This window comes from Mycena indigotica (genome assembly GCF_014461135.1).
Source record: "Mycena indigotica strain 171206Taipei chromosome Unknown Mind.scaff0008, whole genome shotgun sequence".
Taxonomy (NCBI): Eukaryota; Fungi; Basidiomycota; class Agaricomycetes; order Agaricales; family Mycenaceae; genus Mycena; species Mycena indigotica.
Window position 1 is genome coordinate 4,077,491 of NW_023503007.1, and position 16,766 is coordinate 4,094,256.

Sequence of the window (16,766 nt, forward strand, 5' to 3'; positions counted from 1 at the left end):
TCAATTGAAACCTCTACTTTCTTCGCCTTTCGCAGCGGCATCTGCTCTGAGGGCCCTGGTAATCTCTTGGACTGGCACAACCGATCCAAGCAAATTCGAGGTCGCAGTAAATGCCACGATCCGTGTTTTGGCGGTGATCAAGGGCAACAAGTCTTCCACTTTGAGGGAGAATGAATAGGGATTATTGGGGTGGGTTGGCGTGGAATGCCAGTATTTGACCACGGCTCCACGTCGTGCTGCAAGTTTCTTCCAGGCGCCGCAATTAGCTATCGAGGTTAGTGGCAAGAAAACAAAAAATGTGAATTAGGACAAACCTTCGTGCTCCCCAGTGACGATAAACTCGTCTCCAGGCTGGATATCAGGCTCCAGTCCTCTGGCCAGATTCTCCAGATTGCTTGTCGAGCTGGGTCCAAAGGCAATTTCGCTGTTGCTCTCGGCATTGAACAGCGTCCTCGCTTCCTCTGCCGCGCTCTCCACCCCGCCGTGCTCACAGCCGAGACGCTGTAGTCGGCTCCCAGTTGGGCATTGGTGTTGGTGTGAGATAGTCGACGATGAGATCGATGGCGGACTGGGTAACTTGGCTGCCGCCCGGCGTTGTCGGCGAAGATGAAGCCAGCTTTGAGTGCTGGAAACTGCGAGCGAGCAAAGTCGACGTCGAGGATATGGGGGGCCGCCATCGAAGCGATGTGAAAATCGATTCCGGCACGGGTTGCGATAACCCGGGGACTCGGATGGCCAATGGGACCATTCGCTTTTTATGGACGGCTTTTGCGGGGCACGAGCGAAGTAATAGGGAACACGGCTTGATCATGCTCGCTGCAAGTGAAAGAGTTGGTCACAGTGACTCCGCAACTTGAACAAAAGCTTCCCCACTTGAATGCACGGGGAAAACCCACTCGTTGCATCTCGACCCTATTATTGGCCAATCGCTACTATCTTGGTTGTCGACTCCAGATTCACCTTTTGACAGAACAAAACAAGTAGACCCTTGGTCATATACCGGGCCAAGCGATTCAGTTATCGCCTTCCAGAATTAACGTTGGCTTTGCCAAGACCCAACAATCCAAGCTTTGCAAAGAACCAAAGCATGAAATCAACTGTAAGAGCTACTGTAATACAGTGTCGGTCCGCGTTCAAGTTCTCACCGTGTCATTCCATATCTATTGAGATTAACCGATACATGGACTGGATTACCAGAATCTACAAGAGGTGAGTGATCGGGAGATCGGGCACATTGGATCTGCCATCACAGCGACCCCCCCCAGATTAGGAAGTCACTCCGGTAGTGTAGTCACAAGTAGTAACGTAGCGTCTGCCACTCAATTGTCTTGCACGCAACTTGCACTGTAGGGCAGATTTGTCACTAACCACCTTCCAGGTCTTCACTTTCCATGCCTGTAGCTCTTTCAAACACGACACTCTGCTACCAACATAGGGAACTCCAGTTGGAATAAGGAAAATATGAACCTAAGCAACACTAAAACACTGTGTATATGCCAATTAGTTTCCATACTCATTTCTTTAGATGAGCAGCTCAATATACCTCTTGAGACGCTCTCTCGAGGTGTTCCGTCGCCCACACTCGTTCACGTGTGATGGAGCCGGATGGGGAATCTGTCAGTGTCAGCCGTGAGACCAGGGAGGCTCGACCGCCCGATCACCCACCTCTTGAGAATCTATTCTTAACTCCTCCGCAACACGGTATGCCAGAGCAAGTTCGGCTGGGAACAGGTAAGGCAACGTCTGAAGGGAAAGGAGCCGCAACTCACTCGCGAAGAACAAGAAGTGCGGCCCCTTGCTTCCGACATCCTCTCCTCTCCCAACTGCAGCTCGGCCAACACCAAGCTCAGTTGAACGGTCGCGCGCGCCGACCTCTGACCAATCTCGGCCACAACTTTGACCGGCCTCGGCGTGCAACGCGCTGAAGAACGTTGCTCGCGCCAGAGGTCAGTGCTGTCCGTAAGGTCAAGAATGTACTGAGAAAATGTCAGGATCACAAACTCTGGCCGAGTAGCACTCACTTGCTGGGCCAGGAACAACGACAGCGGGTTCCACTCCAATGCCGCCTCCGAACTAGTCAACGCGGCGCCTCAGCAAGATACCCAGCATGTCAACACGGCGACTCACCTTTGCAACTCCGAACGAGCCGATGCACAAGGCGAATATATCGCTGGGACAGGTTTGGGGAAGGAAGAAATAAGTACCGGCTACTCTTCGGCGCGCACGTGCATGACACGGGCCGGCCGATCGATCGCCGATCGATCACGAGCCCAGAGCCAACCACCACCAACGCCCGACGGGGCGCGCGTTCGGGGACAACGAGATACCTACCCAGCGTGATTTACTGCGGCGACAACTGCTCAGCACAACATCGAGACAACAGCGAACAGTAACTCACCAACTGAAGACGATGTCAACAACCAAGATGACGACAGTGGCTATCTCAGCTGGGCTCGGTACTGGCCGTACTGCAGACTATGCCCTCGACAACGAAGGCTTGGCGCTGACTCAAATGGCTATGTTGCATCCACACCGACTCAAGAGTCTATCGTGACAAACGACACAACCGCCCCGCTGCCAACGCGGAGAGCCCTGGAACCGAAAGCTCTTTCCTTCCAGATGGCAACTCGGCACAGACTGCGAAGATGAGCTAGGAGCAGCAGCGGGCAACAACGACTCACCAATAACTTCCGGCTTTAACGCGGCCAACGCGGAGCCGCCCAAGTCGTACCCAGCATCCTCTTCCTCTCCCAGCGGCAATTCGGCACAGAAGCACAAGGGTAGCATGAGCAATACGACACGACTCACTTTGCGCAACACCATCTTACGCTTCCGACACTGTCAACCGCGATGCTCACCGTTTAGGCAACAGCGACAACCCCAGAGCTGACCCGACTCACCTTTGCCGTCCATCGCAACCACAAACACCACCTCGCCGATATCAACGCCGTCCATGGTCGCAGAGAGGTTGGGCTGGAAAAATAAGTGTTGGGGAACAGCGGCAGCAAGATGACGACTCACCGATAACCTTCGGCCAGAGCCGGCCAAGTCCCGCCCCCTCTTCTAACGGCAACTCGAGGTTTAACCTCGTCAAGTCCTCCGACTGCGGCTGCAAGCTGTACGGCCACGACTTGAAGTTAGGCGCGCTACCTCCACAACGCCAACTTGTTCCCTCCGCACTGACCCGCAGCCAGTTTTGGCAACAACTCTCACCGCGCTCCTCATCCAACCCACTGTTCGCGCAAGGACTGCCGTACCGAGACATCCCAGTCAAGAAATCTGTGATGAAGACATCAATGACCTGGTGGTCCGCGGAAGGGAATTCGAGACAGCGCTGGCGAGTTGTTTCGCGTCGTTCTTGCCGTACCTGGAGTTGAGGGAGTGGACCAAAGTCCCAACAACTTGAATGGCAAGGGCTCGTGATCGAGGCGACTGTAATGCGGTAAGTCACTGTTTGCAGGAAAGGAAATGGTAACAAACTCACCAAGGTCTAAGACGTCGCATTCCACTTCCAGAACAACGGTGTTGTCGCTGAAGACCCCGGCGTTGGTGCCTACAACCACTTGATATCAACGGGCTGAACGGTAAGCAAGACAACAATATCAAGAGAAGACCACTCACCTTTACAACTATTAACAATGCCTCGGCGATACACAAGCCTCAAACAGAACACTGTAACGGGTCAGAAGCCGAGGACGAAGCAGCGACAACTCACCTGCCGACAACGACAAGCCCGGCGAGCGTGGTGGGCAAGGACAGCGAGCTCGGCTGGGGAGAGGACGACGATGGCGACATCAGAGCAAGGAGAAAAGTGGGGGAGAGGAAAGGGAGGAATGATGGAACTGTCGGATTGGGGGCTGGGTTTTATACCCAGTGCCCGTCGGCGCTCGGCGCACGCGAGTTACGATATGTCAGGGGGAACGCTTGCCGGATAGACGCGTCGCTGACAGCGGGACCTGGGCGATCTCGCCACTGCCGGTAAACCGTGGAATCCGGTTTAGAGTGGATTCTGGGTGTATATTGGGCAGTTAGCGTGTATAGATGGGTTGAATATAATCTTAATGTGTGGTCAGAAAACCTTTCAGTGTGAGATACCACACTGTAAGAGACCAAAACATGAAAAAGTAAGTTGCGAGGTTGGAAGGAAAATACGGGATACTCAGCGAGCGGAGCGCCCATATTGCAAGCGAGTGACACAAGGGGTGATGGTGCCGTGATACCAGCATGTTTCATGTTAAAATCGCGACTTCGCCGCTGAGAAACGCGGAACTTTGGGGTGTTGTATGAAATTTCGGCGGAGTAAAGGATTCCTTGGGGAATCTGGAGCGGCGAAGTGGATGGTAGGGATTGTCACGTGAACTGATGAAATTTCGGAGGTAATCGGCCCATCCCCTGGCTCAGAATCTCAGGAATCAGCGAAATAACACACCTGAGGAAGATCATATATTCGAGTGCTCTTTCCCTACCGCCAAAAGCTTGGGTCGAAGGAGCGATTACGTAATCACGTCCTCCTAAAATTTGAGCCAAATCGGAGCATTTCTAGCTATATAACAGCGGCTGATTTGAGAATTTCCCTTTTTGGCGGCAGGCGGTAGCATGCGATAAGGTCACGTGACCGGCTTCCGGACCTCCGACAAAGCCTTATGAAACATTTTGACAGCTGCCCGACTGTGACGGTGAATCGGAAATTGCCATTTCCCCAGCATTTTAAGGACATCTTTCTTTTAATTTTTCTTCTTTCTCACTAGCTTTTGTTATGAAGTCTCTTACAATAATGCCTTCTAACTATGTTAGATTTCTAATAGTATCCTTTTCAAGACAATATGTAGCAAAAGTTCCCACTTACTTTTTATCAGGACTATCATTAAGTCTGGTTCTCTATACATATTTGAGATTCATTACGGGCAGTTTAGCCCAGTTCTTGACCCATTTTAGATGACATCTTTAGTTTGGACCTATAATCCAAATGCTAGCTTCCATTCAAATCTTATCTACTGTTTAGTGTGACCATTCACATCAGGTTTTGCACAAAAACAGCGACCCGGAGCTGGACTTTTTTGTGAGAAATCAGGTGCCAAAAATGGGCACCCAATTTCTGACAAATCAACGTCGCAGATCCGATGTCCGAATTACCAAATAAGGTAATTTTGACGTCACATGCTCCACAATCAAGGCCTTTGATTCATCAGAAATTTAGGGCACTGATTTAGGCCCCGATCTCTGCTATATAAGTTCAGCTTTGGGTGACCGTTTTGGCGCAAAACCCTGATGGGATTACTAACTCCAAAGACTGTTTTGGCTGGCACACATAGTGATGGCCAGGTTTGGTCCGGGTTTTTGGTTCAAACCTAAGCTTAACTGGACCAAACTTAACCGGACTGAACTGAGGTTCAGTGTTCACGTTCAGCCAAAGACATTTCCAAATAGAACCAGGGCTTAGGTTCGACCACATTTGGCCATTTTGCCCCAAAAAGGCTGGTTCAGGATCAGTTCAAACTGGGGTTCAGCATTCAGGTTCACCAAATCTGTGTTTTGAACCAAACTAGCAGTCTGGTGGTCAGCCAAATTAGGCCAAGACCTGGACTGAACTGGACTTGGCCATCACTAGACACATAAATGTAAAGTTTTTTATTTGATTTTTGTGTCAAATCAATCTACTCCAATCACCGCCTCTTTAGACTGCTGATGGCACAGTCCATGCACCTGTCAGTGGTTAAGAAGTGCAATATGTTGGAGCAGTTGACCATTCCAATTGTTGACCGTGCAATGGATCTAATGATCTAATGTGACTACTGTGACCCAACATAATGCTGAACTAGGCCACTGATCTCCCATCACAAAGCAAAGTTTTTATTTGATTTTTACCTACTTTTTATTGGGCTTATATATAAGTCTGGCTTTGGCTCAACCTTCTAATTTCACTAAAAACTCATGGTTTGATAGTGTAAACTTGGGTAAGAAAGTTTTTTATTTGATTTTTACCCACTTTTTTATTGGCGGCAGATTTGTCAGCCCAAACACCAAAACTTAATTTTACCCACTTTTCATTTTCCTGAAAGTTGATTAGGCTCAAATAGCAAGGAATTACCATTTTCGGAAGCAATAAGTAGTAAATCTGTATATCATTTTGGCACATTTGCCACGCTAACTACCAAACTAAGACTAGCACAAAATATGCTGAATTGAGACAGATTTGATTTTTACCCACTTTTTACTTTCTGTTTATTTACTTAGTATAAATGTTCTAATCAGGCCCAAAATTACCATTCTGGGAGAGGAATTCCCATTTTGGGAAGTGACAAGTTCCAAAATCTGTCAAACCTTCAAGAACCCCCAACATCAAACTTTGGTCCAGACCCATATTCACATTGGGGTTTTGGTGAAAAAGAAGAGCAGCTCAAAGCTAGACTTATTTGTGGAATGCACATAATTTCCAAGTTATGTGCAGTATGGAAATCCGCAGCCTTGATTTAAATCCAATCAGCTAACCACATTCAGCACCAGCTTTCCCACAAAACAGTCCTGCTGCGCAAATCCCTAATGTGACTTGATTTTTACCTTGTTAACACCACATTTTGTTTAATTGCTATCTGATTTTCCAGAGGATAGGCCTCCTCATCAGGTCCGGAAATTGCTATTTTGGGAAGTGTTTAGCACAAACATCAGAAATACTTTCTGTTAGACACAGTGATTTTACCCACTTTTTAGTCTGGAGTATTGCTGAAACCCTACATCTGAACTGAGAGCAACAGACCACTAATATTTGATTTTTTTTTACCCACTTAACATTGGAACTTACAATTTTCCCCAAGTGCGTGCAGATGACCACATCGGGAGTTGAACTCAAGACTCACATGAAACACTATATAACATAACAGGGTAAGGTCCGATCAGATATTCCGAGAGGGGTGACGCCGCGGGAGGGGTCACATCACATCCAGTCTCTCTTTCTGCCTTTTCCCTCGTCGTTGTGGTGGTGAGTGCTGTTGCTCTGTGTTAAGCTGCTGGCTGACTCGGACCAGCAAACAGCAGTATTACCTCAGACAAGGAGGCCTGCAGCTCGTTCACTCAACAATGCTGTTACTTATTCACTCTGAAGATGCTGTGTCGCAATGTCCCTCCTCCAGTGAGTGCTTATGTCATTATTTTTTTTTGTTGTCCGCGCTGCCTTTACCTTCGGGAGGGGAAACCTTGGCCCAGCACTGAAGAAAGTGCAGAATGGGGTTGTCTACCCGGAGCACGCGTTCGTTAAGCCTAATTAACGCGTTTTTGGGTACATCTCACTTTTTCTCCAGCCAAAACTATTGCAAAATTGATAAAATCGCGCAAGTCCAAAATTAAACGCGACGCACGTGACCGCGTCGACTTGGCGTGTGAGGCGAGAGACGTGGCGGGACGCCAGAGCTTCGTGGAGGCGCCGCGCCGCACGCACAAAAGGGCACATATATATTCAAGTATATCAAGTATATACAGCGTGTAAACAAAGAGGGCAGAAATGTAAAACGAAAAGACACAGAAGTCCTGGATGACAGTCAGACGAGTGGTATTGTTGAAGTAGTTAACCCACAATATCCCAAGCTTTCACGTCCATCCGGCGATGTGGTGCGTAAGCAACACAGTCAATTGAAACCTCTACTTTCTTCGCGCCTTTCGCAGCGGCATCTGCTCTGAGGGCCCTGGTAATCTCTTGGACTGGCACAACCGATCCAAGCAAATTCGAGGTCGCAGTAAATGCCACGATCCGTGTTTTGGCGGTGATCAAGGGCAACAAGTCTTCCACTTTGAGGGAGAATGAATAGGGATTATTGGGGTGGGTTGGCGTGGAATGCCAGTATTTGACCACGGCTCCACGTCGTGCTGCAAGTTTCTTCCAGGCGCCGCAATTAGCTATCGAGGTTAGTGGCAAGAAAACAAAAAATGTGAATTAGGACAAACCTTCGTGCTCCCCAGTGACGATAAACTCGTCTCCAGGCTGGATATCAGGCTCCAGTCCTCTGGCCAGATTCTCCAGATTGCTTGTCGAGCTGGGTCCAAAGGCAATTTCGCTGTTGCTCTCGGCATTGAACAGCGTCCTCGCTTCCTCTGCCGCGCTCTCCACCCGCCGTGCTCACAGCCGAGACGCTGTAGTCGGCTCCCAGTTGGGCATTGGTGTTGGTGAGATAGTCGACGATGAGATCGATGGCGGACTGGGTAACTTGGCTGCCGCCCGGCGTTGTCGGCGAAGATGAAGCCAGCTTTGAGTGCTGGAAACTGCGAGCGAGCAAAGTCGACGTCGAGGATATGGGGGGCCGCCATCGAAGCGATGTGAAAATCGATTCCGGCACGGGTTGCGATAACCCGGGGACTCGGATGGCCAATGGGACCATTCGCTTTTTATGGACGGCTTTTTGCGGGGCACGAGCGAAGTAATAGGGAACACGGCTTGATCATGCTCGCTGCAAGTGAAAGAGTTGGTCACAGTGACTCCGCAACTTGAACAAAAGCTTCCCCACTTGAATGCACGGGGAAAACCCACTCGTTGCATCTCGACCCTATTGCGGCCAATCGCTACTATCTTGGTTGTCGACTCCAGATTCACCTTTTGACAGAACAAAACAAGTAGACCCTTGGTCATATACCGGGCCAAGCGATTCAGTTATCGCCTTCCAGAATTAACGTTGGCTTTGCCAAGACCCAACAATCCAAGCTTTGCAAAGAACCAAAGCATGAAATCAACTGTAAGAGCTACTGTAATACAGTGTCGGTCCGCGTTCAAGTTCTCACCGTGTCATTCCATATCTATTGAGATTAACCGATACATGGACTGGATTACCAGAATCTACAAGAGGTGAGTGATCGGGAGATCGGGCACATTGGATCTGCCATCACAGCGACCCCCCCAGATTAGGAAGTCACTCCGGTAGTGTAGTCACAAGTAGTAACGTAGCGTCTGCCACTCAATTGTCTTGCACGCAACTTGCACTGTAGGGCAGATTTGTCACTAACCACCTTCCAGGTCTTCACTTTCCATGCCTGTAGCTCTTTCAAACACGACACTCTGCTACCAACATAGGGAACTCCAGTTGGAATAAGGAAAATATGAACCTAAGCAACACTAAAACACTGTGTATATGCCAATTAGTTTCCATACTCATTTCTTTAGATGAGCAGCTCAATATACCTCTTGAGACGCTCTCTCGAGGTGTTCCGTCGCCCACACTCGTTCACGTGTGATGGAGCCGGATGGGGAATCTGTCAGTGTCAGCCGTGAGACCAGGGAGGCTCGACCGCCCGATCACCCACCTCTTGAGAATCTATTCTTAACTCCTCCGCAACACGGTATGCCAGAGCAAGTTCGGCTGGGAACAGGTAAGGCAACGTCTGAAGGGAAAGGAGCCGCAACTCACTCGCGAAGAACAAGAAGTGCGGCCCCTTGCTTCCGACATCCTCTCCTCTCCCAACTGCAGCTCGGCCAACACCAAGCTCAGTTGAACGGTCCGCGCGCGCCGACCTCTGACCAATCTCGGCCACAACTTTGACCGGCCTCGGCGTGCAACGCGCTGAAGAACGTTGCTCGCGCCAGAGGTCAGTGCTGTCCGTAAGGTCAAGAATGTACTGAGAAAATGTCAGGATCACAAACTCTGGCCGAGTAGCACTCACTTGCTGGGCCAGGAACAACGACAGCGGGTTCCACTCCAATGCCGCCTCCGAACTAGTCAACGCGGCGCCTCAGCAAGATACCCAGCATGTCAACACGGCGACTCACCTTTGCAACTCCGAACGAGCCGATGCACAAGGCGAATATATCGCTGGGACAGGTTTGGGGAAGGAAGAAATAAGTACCGGCTACTCTTCGGCGCGCACGTGCATGACACGGGCCGGCCGATCGATCGCCGATCGATCACGAGCCCAGAGCCAACCACCACCAACGCCCGACGGGGCGCGCGTTCGGGGGACAACGAGATACCTACCCAGCGTGATTTACTGCGGCGACAACTGCTCAGCACAACATCGAGACAACAGCGAACAGTAACTCACCAACTGAAGACGATGTCAACAACCAAGATGACGACAGTGGCTATCTCAGCTGGGCTCGGTACTGGCCGTACTGCAGACTATGCCCTCGACAACGAAGGCTTGGCGCTGACTCAAATGGCTATGTTGCATCCACACCGACTCAAGAGTCTATCGTGACAAACGACACAACCGCCCCGCTGCCAACGCGGAGAGCCCTGGAACCGAAAGCTCTTTCCTTCCAGATGGCAACTCGGCACAGACTGCGAAGATGAGCTAGGGAGCAGCAGCGGGCAACAACGACTCACCAATAACTTCCGGCTTTAACGCGGCCAACGCGGAGCCGCCCAAGTCGTACCCAGCATCCTCTTCCTCTCCCAGCGGCAATTCGGCACAGAAGCACAAGGGTAGCATGAGCAATACGACACGACTCACTTTGCGCAACACCATCTTACGCTTCCGACACTGTCAACCGCGATGCTCACCGTTTAGGCAACAGCGACAACCCCAGAGCTGACCCGACTCACCTTTGCCGTCCATCGCAACCACAAACACCACCTCGCCGATATCAACGCCGTCCATGGTCGCAGAGAGGTTGGGCTGGAAAAATAAGTGTTGGGGAACAGCGGCAGCAAGATGACGACTCACCGATAACCTTCGGCCAGAGCCGGCCAAGTCCCGCCCCCTCTTCTAACGGCAACTCGAGGTTTAACCTCGTCAAGTCCTCCGACTGCGGCTGCAAGCTGTACGGCCACGACTTGAAGTTAGGCGCGCTACCTCCACAACGCCAACTTGTTCCCTCCGCACTGACCCGCAGCCAGTTTTGGCAACAACTCTCACCGCGCTCCTCATCCAACCCACTGTTCGCGCAAGGACTGCCGTACCGAGACATCCCAGTCAAGAAATCTGTGATGAAGACATCAATGACCTGGTGGTCCGCGGAAGGGAATTCGAGACAGCGCTGGCGAGTTGTTTCGCGTCGTTCTTGCCGTACCTGGAGTTGAGGGAGTGGACCAAAGTCCCAACAACTTGAATGGCAAGGGCTCGTGATCGAGGCGACTGTAATGCGGTAAGTCACTGTTTGCAGGAAAGGAAATGGTAACAAACTCACCAAGGTCTAAGACGTCGCATTCCACTTCCAGAACAACGGTGTTGTCGCTGAAGACCCCGGCGTTGGTGCCTACAACCACTTGATATCAACGGGCTGAACGGTAAGCAAGACAACAATATCAAGAGAAGACCACTCACCTTTACAACTATTAACAATGCCTCGGCGATACACAAGCCTCAAACAGAACACTGTAACGGGTCAGAAGCCGAGGACGAAGCAGCGACAACTCACCTGCCGACAACGACAAGCCCGGCGAGCGTGGTGGGCAAGGACAGCGAGCTCGGCTGGGGAGAGGACGACGATGGCGACATCAGAGCAAGGAGAAAAGTGGGGGGAGAGGAAAGGGAGGAATGATGGAACTGTCGGATTGGGGGCTGGGTTTTATACCCAGTGCCCGTCGGCGCTCGGCGCACGCGAGTTACGATATGTCAGGGGGAACGCTTGCCGGATAGACGCGTCGCTGACAGCGGGACCTGGGCGATCTCGCCACTGCCGGTAAACCGTGGAATCCGGTTTAGAGTGGATTCTGGGTGTATATTGGGCAGTTAGCGTGTATAGATGGGTTGAATATAATCTTAATGTGTGGTCAGAAAACCTTTCAGTGTGAGATACCACACTGTAAGAGACCAAAACATGAAAAAGTAAGTTGCGAGGTTGGAAGGAAAATACGGGATACTCAGCGAGCGGAGCGCCCATATTGCAAGCGAGTGACACAAGGGGTGATGGTGCCGTGATACCAGCATGTTTCATGTTAAAATCGCGACTTCGCCGCTGAGAAACGCGGAACTTTGGGGTGTTGTATGAAATTTCGGCGGAGTAAAGGATTCCTTGGGGAATCTGGAGCGGCGAAGTGGATGGTAGGGATTGTCACGTGAACTGATGAAATTTCGGAGGTAATCGGCCCATCCCCTGGCTCAGAATCTCAGGAATCAGCGAAATAACACACCTGAGGAAGATCATATATTCGAGTGCTCTTTCCCTACCGCCAAAAGCTTGGGTCGAAGGAGCGATTACGTAATCACGTCCTCCTAAAATTTGAGCCAAATCGGAGCATTTCTAGCTATATAACAGCGGCTGATTTGAGAATTTCCCTTTTTGGCGGCAGGCGGTAGCATGCGATAAGGTCACGTGACCGGCTTCCGGACCTCCGACAAAGCCTTATGAAACATTTTGACAGCTGCCCGACTGTGACGGTGAATCGGAAATTGCCATTTCCCCAGCATTTTAAGGACATCTTTCTTTTAATTTTTCTTCTTTCTCACTAGCTTTTGTTATGAAGTCTCTTACAATAATGCCTTCTAACTATGTTAGATTTCTAATAGTATCCTTTTCAAGACAATATGTAGCAAAAGTTCCCACTTACTTTTTATCAGGACTATCATTAAGTCTGGTTCTCTATACATATTTGAGATTCATTACGGGCAGTTTAGCCCAGTTCTTGACCCATTTTAGATGACATCTTTAGTTTGGACCTATAATCCAAATGCTAGCTTCCATTCAAATCTTATCTACTGTTTAGTGTGACCATTCACATCAGGTTTTGCACAAAAACAGCGACCCGGAGCTGGACTTTTTTGTGAGAAATCAGGTGCCAAAAATGGGCACCCAATTTCTGACAAATCAACGTCGCAGATCCGATGTCCGAATTACCAAATAAGGTAATTTTGACGTCACATGCTCCACAATCAAGGCCTTTGATTCATCAGAAATTTAGGGCACTGATTTAGGCCCCGATCTCTGCTATATAAGTTCAGCTTTGGGTGACCGTTTTGGCGCAAAACCCTGATGGGATTACTAACTCCAAAGACTGTTTTGGCTGGCACACATAGTGATGGCCAGGTTTGGTCCGGGTTTTTGGTTCAAACCTAAGCTTAACTGGACCAAACTTAACCGGACTGAACTGAGGTTCAGTGTTCACGTTCAGCCAAAGACATTTCCAAATAGAACCAGGGCTTAGGTTCGACCACATTTGGCCATTTTGCCCCAAAAAGGCTGGTTCAGGATCAGTTCAAACTGGGGTTCAGCATTCAGGTTCACCAAATCTGTGTTTTGAACCAAACTAGCAGTCTGGTGGTCAGCCAAATTAGGCCAAGACCTGGACTGAACTGGACTTGGCCATCACTAGACACATAAATGTAAAGTTTTTTATTTGATTTTTGTGTCAAATCAATCTACTCCAATCACCGCCTCTTTAGACTGCTGATGGCACAGTCCATGCACCTGTCAGTGGTTAAGAAGTGCAATATGTTGGAGCAGTTGACCATTCCAATTGTTGACCGTGCAATGGATCTAATGATCTAATGTGACTACTGTGACCCAACATAATGCTGAACTAGGCCACTGATCTCCCATCACAAAGCAAAGTTTTTATTTGATTTTTACCTACTTTTTATTGGGCTTATATATAAGTCTGGCTTTGGCTCAACCTTCTAATTTCACTAAAAACTCATGGTTTGATAGTGTAAACTTGGGTAAGAAAGTTTTTTATTTGATTTTTACCCACTTTTTATTGGCGGCAGATTTGTCAGCCCAAACACCAAAACTTAATTTTACCCACTTTTCATTTTCCTGAAAGTTGATTAGGCTCAAATAGCAAGGAATTACCATTTTCGGAAGCAATAAGTAGTAAATCTGTATATCATTTTGGCACATTTGCCACGCTAACTACCAAACTAAGACTAGCACAAAATATGCTGAATTGAGACAGATTTGATTTTTACCCACTTTTTACTTTCTGTTTATTTACTTAGTATAAATGTTCTAATCAGGCCCAAAATTACCATTCTGGGAGAGGAATTCCCATTTTGGGAAGTGACAAGTTCCAAAATCTGTCAAACCTTCAAGAACCCCCAACATCAAACTTTGGTCCAGACCCATATTCACATTGGGGTTTTGGTGAAAAAGAAGAGCAGCTCAAAGCTAGACTTATTTGTGGAATGCACATAATTTCCAAGTTATGTGCAGTATGGAAATCCGCAGCCTTGATTTAAATCCAATCAGCTAACCACATTCAGCACCAGCTTTCCCACAAAACAGTCCTGCTGCGCAAATCCCTAATGTGACTTGATTTTTACCTTGTTAACACCACATTTTGTTTAATTGCTATCTGATTTTCCAGAGGATAGGCCTCCTCATCAGGTCCGGAAATTGCTATTTTGGGAAGTGTTTAGCACAAACATCAGAAATACTTTCTGTTAGACACAGTGATTTTACCCACTTTTTAGTCTGGAGTATTGCTGAAACCCTACATCTGAACTGAGAGCAACAGACCACTAATATTTGATTTTTTTTTACCCACTTAACATTGGAACTTACAATTTTCCCCAAGTGCGTGCAGATGACCACATCGGGAGTTGAACTCAAGACTCACATGAAACACTATATAACATAACAGGGTAAGGTCCGATCAGATATTCCGAGAGGGGTGACGCCGGGGAGGGGTCACATCACATCCAGTCTCTCTTTCTGCCTTTTCCCTCGTCGTTGTGGTGGTGAGTGCTGTTGCTCTGTGTTAAGCTGCTGGCTGACTCGGACCAGCAAACAGCAGTATTACCTCAGACAAGGAGGCCTGCAGCTCGTTCACTCAACAATGCTGTTACTTATTCACTCTGAAGATGCTGTGTCGCAATGTCCCTCCTCCAGTGAGTGCTTATGTCATTATTTTTTTTTGTTGTCCGCGCTGCCTTTACCTTCGGGAGGGGAAACCTTGGCCCAGCACTGAAGAAAGTGCAGAATGGGGTTGTCTACCCGGAGCGCGTTCGTTAAGCCTAATTAACGCGTTTTTGGGTACATCTCACTTTTTCTCCAGCCAAAACTATTGCAAAATTGATAAAATCGCGCAAGTCCAAAATTAAACGCGACGCACGTGACCGCGTCGACTTGGCGTGTGAGGCGAGAGACGTGGCGGGACGCCAGAGCCGTGGAGGCGCCGCGCCGCACGCACAAAAGGGCACATATATATTCAAGTATATCAAGTATATACAGCGTGTAAACAAAGAGGGCAGAAATGTAAAACGAAAAGACACAGAAGTCCTGGATGACAGTCAGACGAGTGGTATTGTTGAAGTAGTTAACCCACAATATCCCAAGCTTTCACGTCCATCCGGCGATGTGGTGCGTAAGCAACACAGTCAATTGAAACCTCTACTTTCTTTGCGCCTTTCGCAGCGGCATCTGCTCTGAGGGCCCTGGTAATCTCTTGGACTGGCACAACCGATCCAAGCAAATTCGAGGTCGCAGTAAATGCCACGATCCGTGTTTTGGCGGTGATCAAGGGCAACAAGTCTTCCACTTTGAGGGAGAATGAATAGGGATTATTGGGGTGGGTTGGCGTGGAATGCCAGTATTTGACCACGGCTCCACGTCGTGCTGCAAGTTTCTTCCAGGCGCCGCAATTAGCTATCGAGGTTAGTGGCAAGAAAACAAAAAATGTGAATTAGGACAAACCTTCGTGCTCCCCAGTGACGATAAACTCGTCTCCAGGCTGGATATCAGGCTCCAGTCCTCTGGCCAGATTCTCCAGATTGCTTGTCGAGCTGGGTCCAAAGGCAATTTCGCTGTTGCTCTCGGCATTGAACAGCGTCCTCGCTTCCTCTGCCGCGCTCTCCACCCGCTTCGTGCTCACAGCCGAGACGCTGTAGTCGGCTCCCAGTTGGGCATTGGTGTTGGTGAGATAGTCGACGATGAGATCGATGGCGGACTGGGTAACTTGGCTGCCGCCGGCGTTGTCGGCGAAGATGAAGCCAGCTTTGAGTGCTGGAAACTGCGAGCGAGCAAAGTCGACGTCGAGGATATGGGGGGCCGCCATCGAAGCGATGTGAAAATCGATTCCGGCACGGGTTGCGATAAACCGGGGACTCGGATGGCCAATGGGACCATTCGCTTTTTATGGACGGCTTTTGCGGGGCACGAGCGAAGTAATAGGGAACACGGCTTGATCATGCTCGCTGCAAGTGAAAGAGTTGGTCACAGTAACTCCGCAACTTGAACAAAAGCTTCCCCACTTGAATGCACGGGGAAAACCCACTCGTTGCATCTCGACCCTATTGCGGCCAATCGCTACTATCTTGGTTGTCGACTCCAGATTCACCTTTTGACAGAACAAAACAAGTAGACCCAAAGTAGACCCTTGGTCATATACCGGGCCAAGCGATTCAGTTATCGCCTTCCAGAATTAACGTTGGCTTTGCCAAGACCCAACAATCCAAGCTTTGCAAAGAACCAAAGCATGAAATCAACTGTAAGAGCTACTGTAAGTAAAGTCCACTACAGTGTCGGTCCGCGTTCAAGTTCTCACCGTGTCATTCCGTGGGCTCACATATCTATTGAGATTAGCCGATACATGGACTGGATTGATACGCAGCATGGAAACCAGAATCACTGTTATTGAATGCACACTTATACCTGCATACGATAACCTCAAGCTGAGCACTTAGCAGTCGAACTCCTCCGCAACGTCTTCCGGCCTAGGCTGCCTCCTCTAGGATTTCCCGCCCACTCTAATTTGCGGAAGAATCCAAGGAACTTGAAGACACTACGTATCGCGCCGATCTGAGCTCAAACCTCAAACATTGGACGATTGATGACATGTCACATCGCCCATGACTGCGGCTTCGATGATGTTTGCAATTCTTTATTGGCGCTCTGCCCTAGTTTTCTCTCT

The 16,766-nt window shown here is 49.2% G+C and overlaps 4 protein-coding genes across 4 annotated transcripts; all 4 read right to left on the bottom strand.

Annotated features, from left to right (window-relative positions):
* MIND_00975600 (Aminotran-5 domain-containing protein) lies at nt 1-811 on the bottom strand (the record flags this gene model as incomplete). The annotated part of the gene is made up of 3 exons (XM_037366367.1): nt 1-266; nt 315-424; nt 492-811. The coding sequence occupies 3 exons, from the start codon at nt 809-811 to the stop codon at nt 1-3; spliced, it is 696 nt and encodes a 231-aa protein (XP_037217779.1).
* A 6,747-nt stretch (nt 812-7,558) lies between these two features.
* Nucleotides 7,559-8,295, bottom strand: MIND_00975700 (Aminotran-5 domain-containing protein; the record flags this gene model as incomplete). Its single annotated transcript, XM_037366368.1, has 3 exons — nt 7,559-7,887; nt 7,936-8,076; nt 8,112-8,295. 3 exons carry the CDS (start codon nt 8,293-8,295, stop codon nt 7,559-7,561), a joined length of 654 nt encoding a protein of 217 aa, XP_037217780.1.
* Nucleotides 8,296-9,138: 843 nt separating this feature from the next.
* Nucleotides 9,139-10,575, bottom strand: MIND_00975800 (uncharacterized protein; the record flags this gene model as incomplete). The annotated part of the gene is made up of 6 exons (XM_037366369.1): nt 9,139-9,231; nt 9,283-9,338; nt 9,387-9,594; nt 9,640-9,691; nt 9,746-9,788; nt 10,521-10,575. 6 exons carry the CDS (start codon nt 10,573-10,575, stop codon nt 9,139-9,141), a joined length of 507 nt encoding a protein of 168 aa, XP_037217781.1.
* Nucleotides 10,576-15,173: 4,598 nt separating this feature from the next.
* MIND_00975900 (Aminotran-5 domain-containing protein) lies at nt 15,174-15,911 on the bottom strand (the record flags this gene model as incomplete). Its single annotated transcript, XM_037366370.1, has 2 exons — nt 15,174-15,502; nt 15,551-15,911. The coding sequence occupies 2 exons, from the start codon at nt 15,909-15,911 to the stop codon at nt 15,174-15,176; spliced, it is 690 nt and encodes a 229-aa protein (XP_037217782.1).
* Between the last annotated feature and the right edge of the window lie 855 nt (nt 15,912-16,766).